Below are 26,488 nucleotides of genomic sequence, written 5' to 3'. Positions count from 1 at the left end.
CATGAGCAAGAAGCACACAGGATCAGAAGGTGTGGAATCTGCACTAATGAAGAGCGTTCCATAATGAAGACATGGGTCTAGCACAGTGCAGTGGATAGAATATGAGAACTTGGGTTTGAATAAATATCTTGTTTTGAAAAGTCTAATCAACAGAGCTCTGTGGAATGTACAATGGGGATAAGAGTTGCTGTGAAGATCCAAGGGGATTACATATGAAAAAACACTCTGCCAGTTTTAAAAAACAGTGAAGATGTAAACTGTAATTATTCCAATTTTCATTAGGTTGACCATAGGGTTGCTCCTTCTCCACAACAAAAAAGAATCTGCTATTAGATGATGAGAAATAGCAGCTGAAATGATAGATGGCGAGAGAGGAGGAAGGACAGACTGACAGAACACCTGACAGGATGTGCCTGGGTCAGATTCAGAGCAGCCACCAAATGAAAGCAGTGATCATAGAAGTGTTATTGGATCTCCAATCAGCTCCTGGGGAGAATGCCATTTCTCTAAGTAGCTGTGTATGGTTTTCCAGTTCTGAAGAAAAACACAATCCTATCACCCAAAGAGAGCTAAACCACCCCCAAAGGGCAGATCAACAAATCTCCGGTTACCCCCTCTTCTCTCCCCCACCTCCACAACCCCCACATAGGGCAGACTGCAGCTTGCTTGGGCAGAAGAGAATGCCAATTCCCTCCACACTCAGGAAACCCTGTCCAGCCATGGAACATCAGGAGATTCTGTCTCACCTGCTTCTTAGAGAGAATTCTATCAGAGAGATCCTGAGAAAAGAGCAACAATTCTAGAGTTGGCAGTCCAAGAGTCAAATCACATCTTTCGCACTTCCTACCTGTATGGATGGCTTTGGACTCCTCCACAGTAAAATGAGGTAGTTGAACTCCATGGCCTCAGAGCTCCCTGGTCCCTTCCAGTTCTAGATTTACTTCAGCTTGTTATCCAAAACAAATAGCCTGGGGATGTGTCACTGGGATGACTTTATTATCCAAATGGTAAAAGGAGTGATCATCTTCCACCTTAGTCCAAGTCTAAGGACTCCTTATGGCATGGACAGGATGCCAGGCTCTCTGAGTCTATACCACCAGCACACGCTCACTAGAAGAAACCATCAAACTAAAATGGCTTTCCAATGACAGCCTAGAGGTCTAGCATTTGATAATCAGCTTAGATAACTTTAAAGAGAGGTTCATTACTAGATTGACCAAAAATTTTGGGCTGCTCTCCAAAATCTTTGACTAAATTTAAAAAAGGATGAGATCTAAGTTAGAGGCAACAGCTGCCACTGAAGGAAGTCAGGAATACTTGAAGTACTGAGGAGGAACTTCTCTTCTTTTTTACCCTTCAAGATTTCCCCAAGGAAATGCTGTTTGAGCAAGACTATATGATGATCAATTCTGATGGACACGATTCTTTTCAACAATGAGATGATTCAGACCAGTTCCAATGGTCTTGTGATAGAGAGAGCCATCTGCACCCAGAGAGAGGGTGGATCACAACATAACATTTTCACTCTTTTTGTTGTTGTTTGCTTGCATTTTCTTTTTCATTTTTTTCCTTTTTGATCTGATTTTTCTTGTGCAGCAAGATAAATGTGGAAATACATTTAGAAAAATTGCACCTGTTTAATATATATTGGATTATGTGCTGTCTAAGGGAAAGGGTGAGAGAAGGAAGGGAGAAAAATTTGGAATGCAAGATATTGCAAGGGTGAATGTTGAAAACATATCTATACATGTGTTTTAAAAATAAAAGGCTTTAATAAAAAAAATTTTTAAAGCTGTTTTACATTTCTTTGGGTCATGTCTTGAGAAGCCGCAACTAAAGCTCAGCCCTTTTCAAAGAATGGAGGACTTCATAGAAAGACTAGACAGGCCAAGGAAACTTAAAGCAACAGCTTTTTCTGGGAAGGATTAAAGGCTAATGGGATACATCAAGTGGTAAGAGCAAAGTGGGTGGGGGAGACAACTCTGAACTTCTTAATACCCTGATCAACACAACAACCAAACCAGAATGCCAGAGGACCAGTGATGAAATATACTACCTCCATATCCTGACATAGAGAGAATACTCAATGCAGAATGACATGTACATTTTTGAGCATGGCCAATTCAGGAATTCATTTTGCCCTATTATGCTCTGATTGTGCATCTCTGTGTCACCACCAAAGTTCCACACTACACCTTCTTGGTAGGATAGTGTTCCAAATAGGTCCACCTGGCACCTAGAGGCGATCTGAAGCACTCGTCAAAAAAAAAATGTCATGAAACTCCATAGCTTAGAGTCTAAAAATTCCTGGAAAGGCATGAGCAAGAACCATACAGGATCAGAAGGTGTGAAATCTGCACTAGTGAAGAAAGAGTTCCATAATGAGGACATGAGTCTAGCACAGTACAGTCCATAGAGTACGAGAACTTGGATTTGAATAATCTTATTTTGAAAAGTCTAATCAGCAGAGCTCTTTGGAGTGACTGAAAATAGTCCTTTAAATTTTGTAGTTATTCAACTAATAAAACCATTATAAATTGCTTGATCTCAACAGGGCATTAGGTTGTTCATTCAGCAATCTAAAGAGTACTGGATCTGTAATAAGAAGGCCCACGGTTCATTTGGACGTTGAGCAAATACTCACTCTCACTCAATCCAATCCATTGCCAAATCTTTCTATCTTTACCACACTTTGTATATAACCCCTTCTCTACATTTACATAACCATAATTCTACTTCAGGTCCTCATCATCTTTTGCCTCAACTGCTGCTGCCTCAAATCCCTGTACTTAGCATACTTCCTCACATACAGGAAGAAATAAATGATTGAGTCCACTCCAATATATCTTCCACTCAGCTACCAGAGGGATTTTTCTAAAGAACAGATGTGACTTCATCATCCCCTGCTCAATGGCCTTCAACTTCTCCAAAATCAGATTATAAAGTCCTCTATGGGGTGTTTAAAACTCTTCACTATGGCTTGCGTGTCATTCCTTGAACAAATACATTTCCCAACTGGGTACCACTTCATTGGCTCCCCTCATCCTGGACTGCTCTGTCCCCTCAAATCCATCTCTTAATCTCCCTGACTTCCTTTTAGAGTCAAATCAACCCAACTTCTGCAGAGGGTCTTTCCCATTTGCTTAGCTACTAATAATTTCCCTTTTCAGATAACTTTATATCTATCTATTTAGCATATGTCTTTTATGCACCTGGTTATTAACATGTCATCTCCCCATCAGAACATTTGCTCCTTGAGGGCAGAAATGTAAGTTTTTATTGTTGTTGTGGAGGGTAGTTGACCTTTCTCTGTATTCTCAGCACTTTGATCCACGTCTGGCATATAATTAGCACTTAATAAATGCTTACAAATGAACCAACTGATTTCTCTGGACTTCTATTGCTTCACCTATAAAGTGAGGAAGGTGGATGAAATAATCTCTACACTCCCTTCGGTTCAAAATCTATGATTCTATGATAAATTGACATTTTGGGGTACTGAAGAACTGTGCAAAGAGAACTCACTTTATTATAATGTAGACTGACTCCATAAAACATTTATTCCATACATTAAATTACAGTCAAGGCAGAAAAAAGCATCAGTTAGTGCACAGAGTATCTCTATGCTATAAAAAGGACTTTGCAATATATATAGTCATGCTGATTTCACAGTTGATCTATGGGTAGTACATTGTGTCTTAGAGAAGGGGAGACCGATTTTGTAAATCTACTAGCCAGAGTTGGTTCAGGAATATCTGAAACTAAATAAATTTTCCTTATTCTTTGGTGTGGCCTTGAATAAGAACTGAGAGAGAGGAAAGCAAAGCATAGGTGATCATGTACATTAAAATGGTAGCTTATTCTAAAATGGCATTACTCATGTCAAAAAAGGGAAAATACACTGTTCCTCATTCTCTGCAGCCACAGATGAAGGGGTGCAGAAAAGTCCCAAGAAAAGATTAGGTTCTGTGCTCTAATGACTGTTAAAATGCTGTAGGTTTGGGGATCAAATTCTTCTTGGCACTGAACCTCTTCTAATATTCCAAAATTATTACTCAGTGTTACAAGTCACTAGATGCTTTCACAAGATTTGATGTAAAGTGTCTCTGTGTTGTTATTTGCTTGCATTTTGTTTTCTTTCTCAGTTTTTCTTTTCTTTCCTTCTTGATCTAATTTTTCTTAAGCAGCAGATAACTATATAAATGTGTATACATATATTGGATTTACATATATTTTAACATATTTAACATGTATTGGACTACCTGCCATCTAGGGGAGGGAGGGGAAGGAGGGCAAAATTTGGAACAAAAGGTTTTGCAAGGGTCAATGTTAGAAAAGTTACCTATGCATATGCTTTGTAACTAAAAAAATAATTAATTAATTTTTTAAAAAAGATTTCATGTGAGTATGCCAGAAAGTTTTTTCTCAATAACTTGTCAAGTTGTTTATTTTTAAAGAATATTTTAATTTGTTCTTAGTGAAAATGAAAACATATAGCCATAAATCAGATACTAATACCCTAATATTAATTACCTCAATGCACTAGTCTGCTTAACTGGTATTGGATTCCTTCAGCAATGGATACAAATTAGATATTCTTAGCTGAGAGAGTTGAGGAAAGATCTAAATAAGAAGGCACAGTTCAAGGAGGACTATCTTAGGTATAATAGACGGACTTGGGAAGCCAGGAGTCTGCATGAGATTTCTGCGTTTTGGGTAATAAAGTGGACAATGGGGAAAAAGACATCAGGAGTAGGAAAGAATGAGTTACATTGATATAGCTCAAGAAAATCAAAGAGAAAAAAAAAGATACACAGGTACAGACATATAGATGCATATTTATAAATATATAAAACATTTATATCTAAATACATATGTATATGTTTATATACATGCACTTTATGTATACATACTACTATATTTAGTTGTATCTATATCTATGTACAGAGATATAAATATAGAAATCTCACTATATTCCAAGCAATATTTATCTCATCATCTAGTGCCTCCCCATACTGGTTCATATTTAACTTTACATTTATTTTCTCAGTGTGTCTTTCTGTCTCTCTGTGCATCTCCCTTTGTCCTGGATGTGTGTGTGTGCACATGTGTGTGCATGTGTCTTTCTCTCTTAAGTCACTGGTCCTAAATCTGATTTGAGTTTCCATTAGAAATGGTAATGAGGAACCCCAGCTGTGTGTGATCCTCTCGGGGCTATTTTTTTAGTGGTTTTGTTGTTGTTGTTGTTATTGCTTTTGCTGAGGCAATTAAGGTTAAGTGATTTGTCCAGGGTCACACAGCTAGGAAGTGTTGTGCCTGAGGCCACATTTGAACTCAAGTCCTCCTGACTTCAGGGCTGGTGCTCTATTCCCTGAACTACCTAGCTGCCCCTCTCAGGGCTATTTAGTAAAAAATCACAAACCTAGAAGGAAAAGTAACCTCTCAGTTTAGTTAGCTCGCCTGCCTTCTTTTACAGATGAGGAAAAAGTCATCATTTTCTCAATTTTACCAAACAGAACGATCTATAATTCTGGGTCTTCTCAGGGCTCAGCTAGCTACTTTGACACTTTTGGGGGAAAATAACAATAAAACACCCGTGGCCCCTGCTGGAGGCTTAGGTGGACCTCAGTTGGGGTACTAATTCTTCTTGTTAATCAGGTCCCGCTCAGACTTCTATTCATCAATTTGGTGTTCTGATACAAAACCCTAGTTGTCCCTCCCTAGTTGTGACTTTGGGTACAAATCACACCCTCCACATGCCCTTTTCCTCTATTTTATCCTCATCCAGGCCTTTTTGGAAATCCTCCTACACACCCATCTCTGGTTTTTGCTTCTTTAAAAGAGCCGGTGCAACATTGGGAATATATACTTCTTGTCTCTCATTCTCACTCCATGACCAGTCCAAATACTGGTTGGGAATGGGAATATGAGATGGAGTTGAGGGACTTTATGAGAAAGGAAGCTGACCCGTACTGAAATGCTGATTTCAGACAGCACACAGAAAGCAAATACACCATGGGAGAATAGTCCGTTTATTACTGAAATATCAATTAAGAATTGAAAAATCAGAAGAGAATGAATTAGTAAAGAAAAGACTCAATATTCAATTCTTAAATGAGCTCCCTGGTATTGCCTGATGAAGGTCCTTCCTTATATTCCTAAGGTCATTTAATGTACCATGCCTTTCAAACAATAGTCCAAAAATGTGTTTTGTCCATTAACCTGTTCCCAAACAACTGCTCCTAAGAAAATAGCAAATAGAGCCATTATTATTCTTTTTCTTTTGCACCTGAGGCAACCACAACAAACCACACCCTATGTAAGAAGTCTAAAACCTCTGTCAGAAGTGATGGGGACAGAGCCTTGCCCTGTGGGGACGGCTCAGAGCCCCTGAGATGCTGGAATGCAGGGCTCTGGGGAAGAAGCAGGTCAGGGCAAGGAAAGAGCTCACTCTAGCATATCATCAACTAGTTTCTGATTTTAATGAATGATCCTTACCAACCAGGTGCTGTTATATATTCATGGCTGAAACCCTTGTCACAACCTTCTGGGGCAGAATCATATTTGCCCCACCCTAGTTAAGCTCTGACAGAAAACATCTCATCATTTTATGCCCTGGGAAAACTATACTAGGAGAAGTTGAAGGAAAAGCTTAAGTAGCGTCTTATATCGAAGAGGTATTAAATAAAAATCCGTTCCATCAAATTGAATTTGGCCAAGATTACACACATCAGAAATCAGTAGCAACTCCCAGAGCCCTCTTTAAAAGGAGTTTAAAAACAAACTAACCAGGTCAGCTCAAATCCTCTCAGAACAGTAATTATTAAGTACTTAGCAAATGTTAAATTCTATCAAATAATATTACATGTGTACAGTGCTCTGCAAACCTTCAAGCTCTATATAAATGCAAGTTATTATTATTATTAAATACAAGAAAGCACTTTGCAAACCTTAAAGCACTTTATCAATGAGGTTTTTTTTTTTTATTAATTATAGCTTCAACTGAGAGGATAGTTTGAAGCTCCCTTCCCACTGATTGGAACCAAAAAGGGAAAGGAATCAAATCAGCAGAAAGTATGAAGCTTGTCTCTTTCTTCCATATGTGTCAAAGCAACGGTCAAAGCAAATTTCAAATACAAGGCACACACAAGACAGCTTAGAAGGACTATGGGAAAACAGCCATTTACAATACCTAAGAATAGCTTGGGATTCCTCCTTTGGGGTAAGACGCCACCAGATGCCCCTGTTACTTTCTGGGGGGGGAAAAAGAAAAGTGAGAAGATACACAGTTGAAATCCAGCCTATGGCGCAAACAATGTTTAAGTAACATAGATGAGCTCGAGACATAACACTTTACAGAGACCAGGAAGAAATGTCTGCACTCCACAGGATGTTCCAGAGGGAAGGGAGAGTTCTGGGGGCCATGGAGGATTCCAAGTTGGTGAATGGGATGAGGTGACTCATAGAATTTCAGAACCAGGAGGAAATTTAGAGAAGACCCTGTCCAACTTTCAACCAAGCAATCAGGGATCTAAGAGAGGGCCATTAATGCATTCTAGATTTTAAATTCTAAAATGGCTTTCCTATCTTCAATAAATAGGAATGAACTCTATTTTCGAGGTGAGTTCCTTAAACACTAATGTTTCAGAGTTCTTTCCATATAATCTACAAAATTTTAGTGGTATCATAAGGAAAATATGAGTGTGGTAATTGAATTAGAAACAGGGGTCATCAAATCATATTTAAGGATTCCTTTAATGCTGCATTGATTGGTTTAGAAAACCACATTTTAACATTGTGTTCTATTGTTCTTTTGTCTATTTTGTTAAATATTTCTGAGTTACATTTTAAACTGGTTTAGGCCCCACTTGGGACTGTTGCAGATCTCAAAGCCAACTAAGAATGGTTTGACACTTCTGTTTTAAAGAATTCAATCATTTCTTAAAGGGAGGCATTATTTTTATATGTTTTTCCATAACATAGTTTAATTTTAAAAAGATCACACATGCAACTGAAAATCTGTAATGTACAATTTGTTATTCCATTAACATATATAATAAATCCATATATATATATAATTTATATGTAACAAATTTCTTTTTTTCTTTTTTTTCTCCTTTCTTTCTTCCCTCTCCTTTCCATTATTAGATTGTTTCTTTGTACATTTTGATTTACATTTTAGCACTGTATCAAGCATCATAGAACTAGAAAGGACCTCAGAGTTTAGCTACTCAATTCAGCCATGTCATCTTACTGATAAGAAAACTGAGATTTAGGGAGCTACCAAGGTCACAGAGAGAGCGTATATTAACATAACATAGATTAAAAGCCAGAAGGGGCCTGAGGGCCCATTGAGTTCAACAGTTCCATTTTAAAGAAGAGGAAAGTGACTTGCCCAGGATCACACAGCTAGGAAGGATCTGAAGTGGGATTTGTGCCTCCAGGTCCAGAGCTCTGAAATCACTGATTGTTCAACCCTCAAGAATTTAATTTTAAAGATTAAGTTATTAATGGATCTTTGATATCTCTACAGCAGGACCTCACAGTGATGCAGCCACAGACCTGAGCCACCCTCCACCCCAATATATTCACATACACATACACTCTCACAAACTCACACTCTCTCTCTCTCTCTCTCTCTCTCTCTCTCTCTAGCTTTTTTTCTTCTCTCAGAATTTTTAAAGTTACAAAAGAATAACTGGAGTCAGAAAATACAAAAATTGGGAGCATAAATTTGGAGTGGAATATCTTCTCATTAAATCCCCTCATTTTAGAGATGAGGAAGTTGAAGGTCAGAGAAATGAAGTGCCTTGCCCAAAATGACACAAATAGGCACTAACAGAAAGAGAATTTGAACCCAAATCCTATTCCCTTTCAGCTCTGCTACCTGCCTTTCATCAATTGTACTCTGAATAAACATAAGTATAAAATCAAAGAAAATGCATTTCATAAAAAAAACTATCAAATAAATTTTAAATGTTGACACAATACTATTTTCCCCAAAATGTGAATAATAGTTTCTTATATTAATTATACAAAGGAAGAAAAAGAAGGGAATAAAAAGGAGAAACCATGTTACTCAATCAACAAGCACTCATTAAATGCTTACTGCATGCCAGCCACTGGACACAACTGATTGATTTGTTGATGTGATATATTTCAGCTACAAATATATAACAGAAAAGTTTTAAGATGTCAAAATCAATACATCCCCAAACGGTGGGTGGTCCATGGGATCACAGATTTTTAACTGGAAATTGTCCCTGAAGAACATTTAGTCTAAACTCTCATTTACATTTGACACGGTCATGGGTCTTTTCACACACACACACACACACACACACATATATATATACATATAAGTACTATTTATAATTCCAACATAACTTTCAAACTCAGTAAAGTTGGTTTTTTTAAACACTACAAATTTGTCTTTCCTGGCTTAAAACTAAATTAAGATCTTTGGGACATCATGGGGGTTTTTTTCAGATTAAAATACTTAGATACAATTATTTCCTTTGAATTATTTACCATCTCTCTTTGAAATTACAAAATTTATTTTAAATAGAATCTTGCCTTATGACATAGACTTTTGTTGCATATACCTATATACAAAATTTAATTTGGGAAAGTCTAAACAGAAACTAGGGAGGTCAAATACAAAAGATGTAGCACTGTGGGCTGATGCAGAAACAAATGGTTTCTTTGGGTATTAAGTGACTTGGCCAGGATCACACAGCCAGTACATGTCTAAGGCCAAACTTGAACTGAGGTCTTCCTAACTGCAAGCCCAGTACTCCATCCTCTGCACCGGTACCCCCAAACAAATGGTTTCTAATATGGCCTGCACATACAACCCCAGTTTAAAGGGCTACATGACTAACCTTGAAGATCAAATTCTGCGTGATCACTGGCAAGTCACTGAGCATCTCTGGGTTTCAGTTTCCTCATTATGAAATAAGGATGATTAACTCTATGGTACTGCTTCATAGATTACTGAGAAGCACATTCATTCAAAGAGGACTTAATTAAGCACCCATCATGTGCAAAGCATTTTGCTACATGCTGGAGACCAAGACAAAATGAAAATGAGTTCCTGTCTCAAGGAATTTATAATCTATTTCCACTCAAAGGAGACAATCTATGTCAAGAGTATTGCAAACCTGAAGGCATTATGTTAAAATATAAATTATTATTTCATAGGATCATATGAATCTCAAGCTGGAAAGGCATCTTGAGGCCATCTAGCTCAATCTCCTGAGTTTATAGATGAAGAAACTGAGTGACTTGCCCAAAGATACATTAGGTAGAGTCTGGCTTCCCCAGATAGAAGCCAAATTGGTTTTGGCTTCTGACCTCCTTCATTTTTGCTAAATTTGGGTATACGGCATTAGCGCCTGGTGGGCAAAGTGGCACAAATAAGTCTGGAATAGGAAAAGACAAGGGAAAGGGGAAAGGAGCCTAGGAGAATGAAAACATGAAGGTTTGAGAGTTCCCCATCCCCTACCCCATCCATGAGCAAGACAGTTGTCTTACATAGAATGAAAGGGCAGCCCCTCCTCTCTCACCCCCTCTCAGGAGCCTCTAATTCCTCAGCATTGTGACCTCTCAGCTCTTTACATTTATAGTCAGCTTTCAATTATCTCATAAATCAAGGACACGGATGAGAGAGATAAATGAAATACATAGCTAATATATTTTCGTTTCAACCTCTTCTCCCATGAGAAAATGTTTAGCACAAGTCCATTTGCTGATGGATAGGAAGGGCGGTGACAATGAAAAACCAATTGCCTAAAAACAGGAATGGATTTTTTAAAAAAACTGACCCCCTAGACCTAGATAATATACAAACTGATCTCTTGATTGTAGAATACCTAAGATGCAGGTAGATGAGAAATTGGGGAGCTCCTTAGACATGATCAGTTGTTTGGATGTGATAATAACAATAATAATATTGTTATTGTTGTTGCATTAATAATAATAATAACTGCCAACATCTACATGGCACATTGAGATTTGCAAAGCATTTAACAAATATTTTCTCTTTTTACCCTCACAACAATCCTGGGAAATGGGCATCATTAATATCCCCATTTTACAGATGAGGAAACTAAGGCATAAAGAAGGGTATCATTTTGCCCAGGATCATACAGCTAATAAGTGTCTGAGGTTAGGTTTGAACTCAGGTCTTCCTGACTCCAGGAAATGGCACTGTGACATGTAACTCCCTCTGATCACAGAGCTATCAGACTACTGACTGTTAGACAATCAGGCATCCTCCATGGGGCACTAGATTAACACACCAGATAAACCTTTTCCACGCGTGACCCTTTTTTGCCTGAGAAATTTTTACATGACCACGAGTGTACAGGTATATAAAATAGGTATATAAATCAGACATTCACTGATCGTAAATCATAATTTTGCAATCCCCCCTTTCAGTTTGTGACCTACATACAAGAAGTTGTATGCCATTAAACCAACAGGTTGGGGAATGATGAATAGGCCATCTAAGTTCCTAGTATTTGTGAAGATCTAGATTAAAATTGTTCTCAATGGAAAGACTCTAAGGCATCTTCACAGACCAGGCTCTGGGTTCATGATTTTCACTGGCCTGACCCAGAACGCTAAAACTTAGAACTGGAGAGGAATCACCTTGTTGTCTAGATCAGGAAACTGAAGCCCAGAGAATTCTTGTGGCTTGACTAAGTTCCAACAGGTCGAATTCATAGGATCATAACAGCCCAAGAAATCTGGCAGGGACCATAGAGGCCACTGAGCCCAACCTCTTCTTCATTTTATAGATGAAAAAGCTGAAGCTGCCATTGGTTAAGTGACTTGACCAGAGTCATTCAGGTGGTAAATGTTTCAGGCAGGATTTGAACACATCTCTTTCGACTCTAAAGTCAGCCTTCTATTCATTATGCCAACCTAAATGGTCAAGTACAAAGTCCAGTGTTGCTTCCAGCACACCATGCTCTGTTCCCAGTGCTTTTCTTGGCAAAACTTCAAATTGCCAGAACAGTAATATAGTTCCTTAAATGTCATCTCAAAACCACATAATCAAAACTGATGTCTCCCTCCAACAAAAGGTACTCTATTTAGCCCTAAAATTCTTCACCTAACAAAAAAAGAAAGAAAGAAAGAAAAAGAAAAGCTGTGGTTCCAAAGGCAACTGCAACTCTCGATCTTGATTTTTTTGGAAGGAATTTAATATGAATATATAGAGAAATAGTTGGAATTGGAAAAGGGCTTTATGATCACCAAGCCCAACTTTCTATTTTACAAATAAACTAAGTTCAGAATGGGTATCATTTACTGTTTTAACATCCCTTTCTCTCCCCTGCCTACACCTTTTAAAAATAAATTTGAAAGGGCTCTATTTCAGGGGCAAGGAGAGAAATTGGTGGTAACCTAGACCAACCTTCTCTTTTTACAGTTGAAGTAACAGGGCAGAAGTTAAATGATTTGCCCAATGTGGCAAAGTGGCAGAGTCAGAATACAAACGCAGGTCTTCTTCCGCAAATACAATCTCTTTTCCACAACACCATGCTTTCTTCCTTTAAAGTTCAACTCAGACATCACTTCTTATTAGGTTTTTTTTTCAGATCTGTCCCCTTTTCCCAAATAAAAAGTATTTCTCCCTTCTACCATCCCCCCTCAGCTTCCTTTTCACAACCTCCCCTCTTAGTTATTAATAATCCTACCTATCTCTCCCCCATTCTAGATGACACGTCACAAAAACTAGGTCTATGTCACCTTTGTATCATTCCCAAAACATACAGTAGACACTTAAATACTTGTTGAAGTTCTGAGTTTGGATTGAATTCATCACCATGGAGAGCTTTCCAGTGATTTTAAGGAGACAAATATGTCTGTGTAGATTAAAAGTTCAGCTCCATAGCTAATGACACAAACTCAGAACACAAGAACGGTTGATCGAGTCCAGCCAAGGATCTGTCAGATTTAAGAAAGTTCCCATGGTTTCTACCAGCAGCTGGAACGCAGAGAAGCTGTGGAGTCGGGGTGGCTCCCACTGTAATAAGTTCAAGGCCAATATCACTGCCAGAGGACACAGTCAGCTTTCACCAACTGGTGGAAAGTTTTCCATTAAAGAGAACAGTCTCATGACAAGATTTCTGGCCACACGCCAATAACTTGTTCTACATTATCTCACATACTGTTGAGTCAAAGACTCCACCTGTGTAGTGGAGGGAAAGGCTGGGTGAGGAGTCAGCAAAGAACTGGGTTCAAATCCCACTCTTACATGTATTAGCTGTGTGACCATGAGCAATATTTTGTCTCTCTCTGGCAACTCACCAGGAGGCAGCTATTGAGTCACAGACACTGGAAGGTATCACTTTTAGTTTGTGGAGCACCACTTTCACCTCTGACCTTCAATAGCACTTCAACAAATGATAATTAAAGATATAAGAATTACATTGGACTAGGTTTTAGTCCTGAGAGGAAAATATAGGATTTTTAAATAATAATAATAATAATACAATTATGTAACAATAACAATTATGTAACAAATTAGTTAATTGTAGTACTTATTTATTTTTATGCTATTTTGTAAGGCATTGGGAAAGGTGGGAAAAATCAATATGAGACTACAGCTTAGACCAGAAAGGAAGTCTGATTTTGTATCCCAACTCTGCCATTTGCGAGGTATAGGACTTTGGACAAATTCTCTCTGATAGCTCTTTCTTTCCTGTAGGATAAAATAAAAACTGCAGCCAGCTTTCTACCAATATTCCACATAACTCCACTTCATGCATCTATATTCCAGTCAGACTGAACCATTTGCTGCTCCAGTTCCTAGTTTCCTTCAAAGCTCAACTCAAATCTCACCTCTTACAAGAAGCCCATCTTGATTCCACCATATGAAATGCCTTCCTCTAGAAGTTACTTCGCATCTGCTTTGTGTTGAATGCTATGAATATACACCACCTTTCCCTCAAGAGAATGTAAGTTCCTTGAGAGCGGGCTGTTACTCATTTTTTTGTCTTAGTATTCCCAGTCCCTGACACATAGTAGTAAGTGTTACTCAATAGTGTTTGAATGAATTAATCTATAAAGTAAAAGGGTTAGATCTACTCACATGAGCTTGAAAGTTCCTTCCAATTCTAAATCGCAAGCTTCTGAGCAACCCTGAGCAAATATCATCAAATGTAGTGGTTATCTCCCACATTCCCATTGGGATTCACCTGAGTCTAGTGATAGGATGTACATTATTGCAACCAACCATTCCCAGGACCAACTACCATTAACTATAATTATGTCAGCATCCCCTCTCCCCTACCACTCTAGGCTCCAACTGCCCTTTAATTAACCTCCAGGCTTCTGAAGACCACAGAATTCAAGGTTGCCATTAGGGTTTATCCCAATAGAGTCTCACGAACTCCACATTTATAGAAGCGGTCTTACTCATAATTCTACTTTCTGAACTATCTTCCTAGAATTGGACTGTTCATCAGATTGTTTTGTCAATCAAATCAATCAATCACCACTCAGTTCACAAGCAGCCAGCATTTCTCCATTTGGAAAAAGACAGAGCAATATAAAAGATTATCCCTAGGATCCAGGACCTAACCAGCAAGCTACTGTTGGACTTGAAAACTTGTCTTCCACCAGAATCCCACATGGAATCCAAATCACAGCCTCTCTGATCTAGTCTGGCTGTTACCAGACATCCCCCTGACAATATCACCGACAAGGAGCCATCAGATCTTTGCTGGACACCCTTCAATAAAGGGCAGTGGTGGAATCAACATTCTGATTAGTTTCTGTTTCAAACTAGTATAAATTTCATTTCCAACATATTTTGCCTTCTAGAAACACTAAAAATGCCAAATTTTGGAGTTCACTTTAGCATTTTTCTGATGTTCTAGTCTTCTTTTCCAGTGGCCACAGAATAAAAATTGGCCCACCATGTCTTTTCTGCTCTTGGCAGTTCTGAATTGTTATGAACTCTCTTTTCCTATTCACTTGATCAAGCCCCCTTTTGGCTTTATACTATGTGACATGGAAGCACTATCTCTTTGGATTTCTTTGCATTCATTTTGTCTAGCACACAGTAGGCACTTGGCTAAACTGAAACACATTTAGCGATATGAAACTTCAGACCCGACTAGCTTAAAAGCCTGATCTTCTAAAGATTCAGTCCAAATTTCCATCTCCTCCAATACAATCGTATTGATCCCATCTTGGATATCAAAGCACTTTGCTTACTTCCCCTCTACAGGCTGTATGTTAGGGAGCATCAAGAGATTTCATTTGGGGGATTGTATTCCAAGAGTCTAGTACAAAGAGGAGGCATTTAATAAGCATTTATTGATTGGATTGATGGAACACTCAAGTCCCCTCTTGTTGCCTTAGAATGTCTTCGTAAGTCTACAATTCTTCTTCACAAATCAGGTGTCCAGATTGGCCATCCCAATCTGGTCACAGACCTTGGAACACTGAATACTAAGGAGAGTTCCTTCTTATTGGAAAGGAATTATTCCATAGGCCACCCACCCACAACTTGGATTGCAAACACTTGCTTTCAGAGGAAGAATGTGAATGGCTCTATTCCAAGTGTGTCCCTGAGTTCTTTACCCAACAGGGCTAGCCAAGGCTCAGTGCAACACTCTGCTTGTTCTAGAGGCACAAATTGGAGCTCCAACTTAGATGAGTCTCTGAGGTTGCATACCAGAGACCACAGCTTTGAGCCTTATTTCCTCTGTTTGTAAAAATTAAGCTAGTTCAGATAAATCACTAACATCCGAAAATGCAGAAATTTGGTGATTCTAACATCTTTTCACTTTTATATTTCAGTCTGCTTGAACTAAACCCAAAGGCCAGATCTTCATTTTATGAGGATCAAGGCTTACAGGAGGTTCTTCTTACTTCACTGTTTCAAAGCATAGAGATTGCCTCAAAGGGGATGTTTCCTCCTTCCAGGCTTTCTCCTACTGCTGGAAAGATTCCCAATAAACAGAATAGACAAAACCCAAGATTGAACATCACTCTCCACCAAAGTTCCAAATTTCTTTTCTAACATATTGCAAAATATATTGCTTACTTAACATATTGTTAAGTGTTATAACCCATGAAAGCAATATAGCCTAGTGGGTAGAGTGCTGGGCTTGGGATTCAGGAAGATCTGAGTTCAAATCTCACCTTTACCATTTAATAGTTGTGTGATATTGAGCAAGTCATTTCACCACTCCCAGTCTCATTTTCTTTATCTGGAATATGGGAATACTAAATCTCAATGGGACATAGAGAGGACTATCTCACATAATTAATATAAAGCACTTACCAAACTTTCAAGTTCTATGTAAATGTTAGCAATTATTATTATTCATATATTTGACTCTTCCTCCCCCACTAATTATTTTCCTCTCCCTCAAATCATCAGGAGTAAATAAGCATATTCACAGTGACTACTGGGAAATGGCCTTTAATTATTATGCCCACTACAAGTGAGCAGATGGGTTTTGAAGGTTGTTATGAGCAAAAAGTCTCTCCATCCTGTGACCACCATGGAAATGAATTTCCTCAAATTTGTGTTTCAACATGGTACAGCGTGACAAAGGCCTCAGCTCTCAGGTTCCACATCAAAATGAGACCTCCAAAAAGGGCTTTAATAGATGAATTATGCTCTAGTGAATGGAAATAATGTTAAAATACAGTCAACTCTCAGTCCTCAAAGAACTGTCCATTCATTTTATGGATCTTGCTTCTCTTCTTTCAATCTCCCATGAACTGGCTCTGGAACATTTCACTGCTTTTAAGTGCATCCCAGATCTAAGAGAGCACCACACAACTCCAGTCAAACCTTTAGAGGGAGGGAAAGATGAAATTAATGGCTGAAATCCAGAGTTGGGATTATCAGTGGATTTTAATTAGAGGGTTATCTTTGTCTCCCCAAATCAGATAATCCATTACTAACTAAAAAGAGTCAGATCATCCACGGAAAATCATATGAATATATCTTATGCATCAAGTCCCAACAAAAGATTTCCCTGGCCAAGCCAGCTCTCACCTACCTCTCTTACATGTCTTTTCAGATGCATGTACACACACTGTCCAGTTTTCCGATAGTGCCTTTCAACATGTTCCCTTCCAAAGGCCAGGAAAGTATTCATGCACACATAGAGACCTCCTTCTGAAATCTGAAAGACAGAGACAAGCCAAGTTACTCATTGGGATAAATAAGCTAAAATCAAGGGACTCTAGAACCTGGAGCCCATGGAATCTCAAGGGTTCTGAGAATAGATTTTTGAGGGTCTGAAAACTTTTTATTTTAATATCTTGATAATTGCATTTCAATATAATTGGCTTCCATTCTCCAATTAATAAATGGTCAAAGGATATGAACAGACAATTTTCAGAGGATGAAATTGAAACTATTACCACCCATATGAAAGAGTGTTCCAAATCATTATTGATCAGAGAAATGCAAATTAAGACAACTCTGAGATACCACTACACACCTGTCAGATTGGCTAAGATGACAGGAAAAAATAATGATGAATGTTGGAGGGGATGCGGGAAAACTGGGACACTGATGCATTGTTGGTGGAGTTGTGAACGAATCCAACCATTCTGGAGAGCAATCTGGAATTATGCCCAAAAAATTATCAAATTGTGCATACCCTTTGATCCAGCAGTGTTTCTACTGGGCTTATATCCCAAATACTAAAGAAGGGAAAGGGACCTGTATGTGCCAAAATGTTTGTAGCAGCCCTATTTGTAGTGGCTAGAAACTGGAAAATGAATGGATGCCCATCAATTGGAGAATGGTTGGGTAAATTGTGGTATATGAATGTTATGGAATATTATTGTTCTGTAAGAAATGACCAGCAGGATGAATACAGAGAGGATTGGCGAGACTTACATGAACTGATGCTAAGTGAAATGAGCAGAACCAGGAGATCATTATACACTTCAACAATGATATTGTATGAGGACATATTTTGATGGAAGTGGATTTCTTTGACAAAGAGACCTGAGTTTCAATTGATAAATGACAGACAAAAGCAGCTACACCCAAAGAAAGAACACTGGGAAACGAATGTGAACTATCTGCATTTTTGTTTTTCTTCCCGGGTTATTTACACCTTCTGAATCCAATTCTCCCTATGCAACAAGAGAACTGTTCGGTTCTGCAAACATATATTGTATCTAGGATATATTGCAACATATCCAACATATAAAGGACTGCTTGCCATCTAGGGGAGGGGGTGGAGGGAGGGAGGGAAAAAAAATCGGAACAGAAACGTGTGTCAATATAAAGTAATTATTAAATAAAAATTAAAAATATATATAATTGGCTTCCTTTGCAATTCTGTATGTTTTATTTTATGCATTTAAAATAATTCAGGCAAGGAAATTGAAAATTACTTTTTCCCTACTTTGAATTGTTGGGTTTTTTCTTTCTTCTCTTACTGATTCTCTTATTAGTAAACTCATCAATTTGCCCTATAAAAATGGAAGGTCTATGACTTTGGTCCCTGGATGAGCTTGGACTAGTCAAATCACTTCTCTGGGTCCATTTTCCTAATATGTAAAATGAGGGAATTAATCAGATGATCTCAGAGGTTCCTTCAAACTATACATCTAATATTCTATGATTAAATGAAATATTAAGTATTTCAAATATGGCAACATGAAAGCCCAAAGAGAAAACTAAAAAAAACAATGAAACACTCTTTGTCTTCATGGTACAGAAGAAGATAGTTAAAGGGTACAGAAAATTGGACTTGCCATCAATCATTCATCAATCAACAATCATCAACAGTCATCGATCAATAAGTAATGGTTACAAAAACAGCAACGAAATCATCCTTGTTCTCAAAGAGCTTACATTTTATTGGCCAAGATATTATATACATATATGTGTGTACATGTATGTATCAGCACATATATGTATGTAAAATATACTGTATTTGTATGTAATTATTTAAATATCAACACTTTATAAATACAAATATATTAAAATATGTACATTATATTCTATATTATAAATATCATTACTATAAATTAAGTATAAACATATATTTACAATAATATAGAATTATCCATGCTTTCTTTTTATTGATATTTCTATTTATTTTATGTAGTATGTACATGAAGCATAAATACAAAATATAGTGCATTGTCATCATGTGGGTTGGTTGGACTTGCTGTGTTATGAGTAATGATTCAATGAATGGCATATGAATATACTGAAAAAGGACTATAACATCAAAAGCATCAATAAAGCTTTCAAAAATAAATCAAAAGAAATGTGATTCAGTGTTAAAAGATATAAAAAATAGGTTTCATAAGAAATATAAACTATTAAATAACTTGAAAATGGTTAGAATCACTAATAATCAGATAAAAGATATAAACATCCCTAAGGTATCAATTTATAATGGAAAACTTACTGTCAGAGGGACTTTAGGAACATAGGATAGCAAAGCTAGGAACTAATTCAACCCTTCTAGGAAATGATAGGAATTAATATAAGAAAAGTTACTATATTGTTCATACTCTTTAACTCAAAAGATTCTGCATGTCTTAGAACTACATCCCAAGGAGCTCTTGACCACAAGAAAAGATAAGGATGTACAAAAATACTCATAGAATTTTTGTGATGACAAAAAGCTAGGAACAAAAAGTTTGTTTTGAGGTTGGCAAATGGCCTAACAAATTATGGCATCCAGGTGTAATGGAATATAACTGTGCCATGAAGAATGATGAATATAGAGATTTCCTACAACAACAACCTAATGAAGAGTGAAGAAAACATTGTCAAGAAAACAGCATACACCTGTTACAGTGGCAAAAACATGAACTCTGGTGTCAGAGAGCTGGGGTTCAGATCTCCCCTCTTATGCTTATTACTTCAGTGATTTTGAGATAATCACTTAACCTGTTTCCCCATCTATAAGATGAGGGGATCAGTTGAACTGGATAACTATCAAGGCCTCTCCAGTTCTGGGTCCATGATCATCAAACCCATACCAACTCCTCCTGACAATATCCCTTATTAACAGTGAACTAGCCTCCAATGAGCAGGGAGTCCATTATCTCCTAAGATAGAACCCATTCCACTTCTACAAAGTTCTAATCAGTAAACAGCTTCGCCTGATATCAAATCTGCATTTTAGAAACTTCCTTTAAAATTTATTTTATTCTGAACTTAAGAAATAAAACAAGAGTTTACATAACATAGAAGAATAGGAGAAAAAATCAAATTGGACATAATAGATTTGTAGTTTTATATACATAACTCAAATCTATTATGTTCAATTTGTTATTCCTTTAAATATATAATAAATTTATCATATATTTTTTCCTTTTTTCTTCCCTCCCGTCCCCTACCCTAAACAAAAATATAATTAGACACAAATGTGAGTGTGATGTATGTGTAAAATCATTTTATATATATTTCTATTCATCAGTTCTTTCTCTGGATAAAGATAACATCTTCTTTCATATGTCATTTGCCATTAATTTGGATATTTATAATAGTCAAAATGATTTAGTTGCTCAATGGTGTCCTTAAAACAATATTTCTTTTATTGCATATTACAAGAAAATTTAAACATTATTTATCAAACATATCGATTGATGAACAATTTGCAAATAAATAAAAAATAGGGAGATAAGAGGTGTACAATGAATCATTTCAATAACATTAAAATAAAAATGTTTTGTACAAACAATGTGGCAAGATCAGAAGGAAAGCAGAAAATGGGGAAGGGGATATTTATAGACAGGCTCTCAGATAAAGGTCTCATATCTCAAATATTTTGGCAACTTCCATCCTATCCTCCTACATTGGCCCTCTGGAGCTAACTGGAACACATTAAAGTATGTGCCTTTTGTCTACATATATATAAAAAACCCTAAGGGAATCTCTTTACATCGCAGTTTCAGTATCCTCAGCTGTTAAAACGGGAGGGAGAAGGAAATGGCAAATTACTCCAGTATCTTTGCCAGGAAAACCCCAAATGGGGCCAAGTAGACTGGAATAGGGCTGAACAACTTCCTGACTCCAAGTTCAGCGCTTTATTCACTTTTCTACCATCTGCCTCTTCTCCATTCTAAAAGTCACTCCAATTTCTACAACATGCCCTCTACTCCCTTTCAAGGACTTGTCAAATGTTCTTGCTAGAATGTGATACTAATGAATACAATAATCCAAATGGGATCCAAAGAGAACAGTGTACAATAGAAATTACACTTCTCATGTTATGTCCCTCTTACAGCAAACTATAGATCCCATTAACTTTGGGGGTTGCCTCTTTGTAGTGGCCAGAAACTGGACACTGAGTGGATGCCCATCAACTGGAGAATGGCCAAATAAACTGTGGTATATGAATATTATGGAATATTATTGTTCGGTAAGAAGTGACCAGCAGGAGGATTTCAGAAAGGCCTGGAGAGACTGACATGAACTGATGCTGAGTGAAACGAGCAGGGCCAGGAGATCATTATATACTTCAACAACAATACTATATGATGATCAATTCTGATGGACCTGGCTATCTTCAGCAATGAGATGAACCAAATCAGTTCCAATGGAGCAGTAATGAACTGAACCAGCTACGCCCAGCGAAAGAACTCTGGGAGATGACTAAGAACCATTACATTGAATTCCCAATCCTTATACTTTTGCCCACCTGCATTTTTGATTTCCTTCACAGGCTAATTGTATAATATTTCAGAAGCTAATTCTTTTTGTACAGCCAAATAACAGTTTGGTCATGTATACTTATTGTGTATCTAATTTATACTTTAATATATTTAACATGTACTGGTCATCCTGCCATCTGGGGGAGAGGGTGAGGGGAAGGAGGGGAACAATTGAAACAAGAGGTTTGGCAATTGTCAATGCTGTAAAGTTACCTACACATATAACCTGTAAATAAAAGGCTATTAAAATAAAAAATAAATAAATAAAAACTTTGGGGGCTGTCAGGTCAAGCTGTTGACTCGTGTGGAGCCTGCAGTCCACTAAGGCCTCCAGATTTTTTTTGGTTTTATTTAGACATCCTCGCCTAGTCTTTCCCTAACTCAATTGACTCCTTAAACCAAAGGGTATAACTCATCAAGTCTGGCGAACAGATCACATAGAGGTTCAAGTATGCAAATAAAAACACTGAGAGCAATGTGGAACTATGTCCAAAGGACTATAAATCTGTGCATACCCTTTGATCCAGCAGTGTCTCTACTAGGACAGACTAGGTCTGTCCCAGAGAGATCATAAAAGAGGGGAAAGGACCCACAAGTGCAAAAATGTTTGTGGCAGCCCTTTTTGACATGGCAAGGAACTGGAAACTGAGTGGATGCCCATCAATTGGAGAATGGCTGAATAAATTGCGGTATATGAATTTTATGGAATATTATTGTAATATAAGAAATGATAAGCTTGGTAATTTGTGAAAGGCTGGAGAGATTTACATGAACTGATGCTAAGCAGAACCAAGAGAGAACATTGTATACAGCAGCAAAAAAATTGTGATGCTCAATAGTGATGGACTTGGCTTTTTTTAAACAATGAGATGATTTAAGCCAATTCCAATAGACTTGGGATGGAGAGAACCATTTGCATGCAGAGAGAGAACTATGGGGACTGAATGTAGATCAAAGCATAATATTTTCAATTTTGTTGTTGTTGTTGCATTTGCTTCTTGTTTCTCTTTTTTTTTTCCTTTTGGTCTGATTTTTCTTGCACAGCATGACAAATATGGAAATATGTTGAGAAGAATTGCACATGTTTAATTGATTGCTTGCTGTCTATGGCCAGATATAGGGGGAAAGGGGAGAGAGGGAGAAAAATCTGGAACACAAGATTTTATAAAGGTGAATGTTGAAAGCTATCTTTGCATGTATTTGGAAAAATAAAATACTATTTAAGCTCAATTTGATGGAATACTATTACATTCTAGTGGGGGACTATCTATATACAAGTAAATAAAAGTGTATAAAGCATGGTGTGTGTGTGTGTGTGTGTGAGAGAGAGAGAGAGAGAGAGAGAGAGAGAGAGAGAGAGAGAGAGAGAGAGATGGGGTGCTGGAAGATACAAGCAGCCAGGGAACATCAAGACAGGCTTCCTCTGGGAAGGAGTATTGAGCTGAGCTTTGAAGAGATCGGGGGTTTCTAAGAGACTTCTGTCTCTTAGACATTACAATAAATTGTAATGATGAGGAAACGGATGAGGAAACTGAGGCAAACAGCATTGTCTAAAATCATATAGCTAGTAAGGGTCTGAGGTCAGATGTTAACTTAGGTTTTCCTGGCTCCAAGCAGGCATTCTGTCCACTGAGCCACCACACTGCCCCTAGGAGACATTTATTATAAAGTACTTGGAACACTAATTGGTTCCAGTAAACTCAAATATATGTATTTCTATGTAATTGGAAAAATTTAAATGATGTTCCTTGGCGGAAACAGAGTTCTTGAGGGAAAAAATAAACCATTATGAGCTATTTTAAAAGATGAGCAGATAAAGCAATGACTCTATTCCTTTCCATCAGAAACGAAAATTTCAATAAAGGTGGGGGGGAAGAGAATAATATAGATTAAATAAATCCAGAATTTAAATTCTCAGGATTGTATCCACTGCTGTGATTGTTCTATAAATGAAGAAACAATATAACAAGAAGAGGGGACAATCAATCAACAATTATTAAGCTCCTACTGTATGCCAGGTACCATGCTGCATGTTGGAGGTACAAATACAAAGAAGGAAATAATCCCTAATAATAATAGTTAGCATTTAGATAGAATTTCAAATATATATTTTACAAATCATCTCATTTTATCCTCGCAATATTCCTAAGAGGTAGGGGCTATTACAGTTTATAGAAAAGGAAACTGAGGAAAATGGGGGAGGGATAAGTGCCTAGGAACCCACAACTAATAAGTGTTTGAGGCAAGTTTTGAACTAAGGTTTTCTTCATTCCAAGCTCAATTCTCTACTCTATCATCTACTTTCAAAGGGCTTATATTCACCTCCGTCTGCCCGAGCTCAGGGACCACTGTTCTGTGTTTTAGTTGTCACAGAGTTCCCACACAGGGTGAGCAGAAAGGACCTAAGGCCACGTTCATATGTAAGTAGAAGGGTCATGATAGCGCTTGAGGTCTCATTTGTAGAGGGAACTTCTGGATAAGGAGGCTCCCTCTATCATTGCAGGTTAGCATCTTCTGTGATAGGATAAATGACTTGCCTTTGTCACATAGCAAGTATGTATCTGAGGCAAGTTTTGAGTTCAGATCCTGGACAAGATGCTAGTTTAGAAACCCCAGAAATTATTGTGACGTATTTCTATTTATATTTATATACAAGTTGTTCCTCTTCAGCAAAGAATGTAAGTTTTCTGAAGGCAGGACTGTTCTGTTTTAGTCTTTAAATCCCCAAACTTTCACCTTATCAGGCACTTAAACTTCATAAATGCTCGAATGACTGCTCACGTTTCCACACTTTAAGTTGTCCAAAGTCATTTCCTCACAGCCTAACAAGGGTTAGAGAGCAGTGGCGGCAGCCCCAGAAGCTAGCAGTTATACAAGTATTATTCCTATTTTAAAGACGAGAAAACAAAATCGGAGATGATGTGACTTGCCGTGGCCCAAAATGCCATGATTTGATGCTAATATTATTATCATTAATATTAATATTTGTTGTGATCCAAAACTCGGCTGAAAAAGAGCAAATCCAAAAGGTATCAAGGCTGAGAGGAATCAGCTTTAATTAGAAAAGGGGAGACGTGGGAAGTGGACCAGTGATTCCATTGGCATGGCAACGCACAAAGATTCCAATGGCATGGAATTTGCACCTAGCAAAGCAGTTCAGCATCAGTTCTGCCCTTTAGTGTCTGGGCAGTAAAGTGAGAGACAACTGACCCAGGGTCACATGACTATGATACACCAGACATGGGAACTGAACCCCAAGTCTTCTTGATCCCAAGGTCATCTCTCTAGCCATACTCAGTGACATCATAGATCCTTACTTTATGGGTGTTTGCATGCATGTGTATTTATACACAAAGCATGTATGTATTGTATGTATGTACATATTTGTATATGTACACACATATACATGTGCATTCATATATATGTAAAGTGAGAAAGCTAAGCTTTATAAAACAGTGACATCATAGATCTTTAATATATGGGTGTGTGCATGTACTGTATTATCTATATTTGTATGTGCATATAGACATATATGGACATTCATATATATAAAAAGACTAAGTTTAGTAAAACACTTTACATACACAAATACGAAGCAGAAAATATAATAGCAGTGTTCCTTCTCCCCACTCCACTCCAAACAATTAGCCCTGCTTCCAGCTCAGACTTCCCAGGAATAGTGCAGGGGACTCTCTCTCTCTCTCTCTCTCTCTCTCTCTCTCTCACACACACACACACACACACACACACACACACACACACACACAAGATATGCAGGAGCTGTCCAGTTTCTTGCTCCTCAGCAGCCATTGACCAAAAAAAAAAAAAAAAGATACAGAAAAGAAAGTCATCATTACTAATGTCTTTGTTCTCTGAAGAGTGATGGTTTTATCAATGCAATTGACACTAAAGATGAATTACCCATTTGCCACTGGACCCCAAGAATCATGCAGGTTGTTTATCTACCCTATAACTGGAACTCCTATAGAAACTGTCTCTCTCTATTAGAATCTGAGATCCCTAAGAACAAAGATTTTTTTTTCTTCCTCTCTGTATTTCTAATACTTAACATGAGATTTGGCACATTTTTAAGTAATAAATATTTATTTAATGAATGAACTTTTCATTCATTTGCTTATTTGGGGATGTGGGTCATAGCCCATCTGAAACCCACCCACCCTGTGAGCAGCTCAACTTGCTGGAAGTTTTTCTCGATTTCTCCTGAGATCAGGACACCTGTGAGATACTTGAGTAGACCAACAGTCACTCTCACTAGGTGACAAGGCCATCTTCTCTCCCTGTCATACATTTCCTTTTTATAGATGCTAACTCATCAACTAGGAATGCTGAAAAAAAGCATTGGAAACTGTAATCAGACAAACTTGACTCAAATCTTAAAAAGATCCATTCTCTAATTGACAAATGGTCAAAGATAGAAGAAAGGAAAACACCCAAGTAATCAAAAGCAAAATTTTTTCTAAAACATTAATAACTAAAGAAATGCAAATTAAAACAACTCTGAACTACTACCTCATACTTATTTGATTGGCCAAGTAGGGAAAAAAGGGGTAAATGACAACTGCTGGTAGGGCTGTAAAACAGCTGATACATTAATGTGCTGTTGGTGAAGCAGTGAATTGATCTAGTCATTCTGAAAAGCAATGTGTAACTAGGCTCAACAAAGTATTAAATTGTGTGTACCCTCTGACCCAGGAATAACATTACTAAATCTATATCTCAAAAAGATCAAAGAAAGAGAAGGACTATATGTAATATATAAAATATATGTAGCAGTTCTTTTTGTGAT

At 37.5% G+C, this 26,488-nt stretch overlaps 1 protein-coding gene across 1 annotated transcript in view; it reads right to left on the bottom strand.

The window, feature by feature from the left end:
• The window catches only part of USP13 (ubiquitin specific peptidase 13), a 127,309-nt gene that overhangs the window by 75,131 nt on the left and 25,690 nt on the right, over positions 1-26,488 (bottom strand). Inside the window, exons 2-3 of the mRNA XM_051983213.1 lie at positions 17,040-17,165; positions 7,193-7,253 (exon numbers count right to left, since the gene is read on the bottom strand). Coding sequence (XP_051839173.1) covers positions 7,193-7,253; positions 17,040-17,165 — 187 coding nt within the window. The remainder of the gene's footprint in view (positions 1-7,192; positions 7,254-17,039; positions 17,166-26,488) is intronic.

Source organism: Antechinus flavipes, chromosome 3 (assembly GCF_016432865.1).
Source record: "Antechinus flavipes isolate AdamAnt ecotype Samford, QLD, Australia chromosome 3, AdamAnt_v2, whole genome shotgun sequence".
NCBI classification, from domain to species: Eukaryota; Metazoa; Chordata; class Mammalia; order Dasyuromorphia; family Dasyuridae; genus Antechinus; species Antechinus flavipes.
Note: the sequence above shows the minus strand (reverse complement) of the source record. Positions and strands in the feature narration are given on the sequence as shown.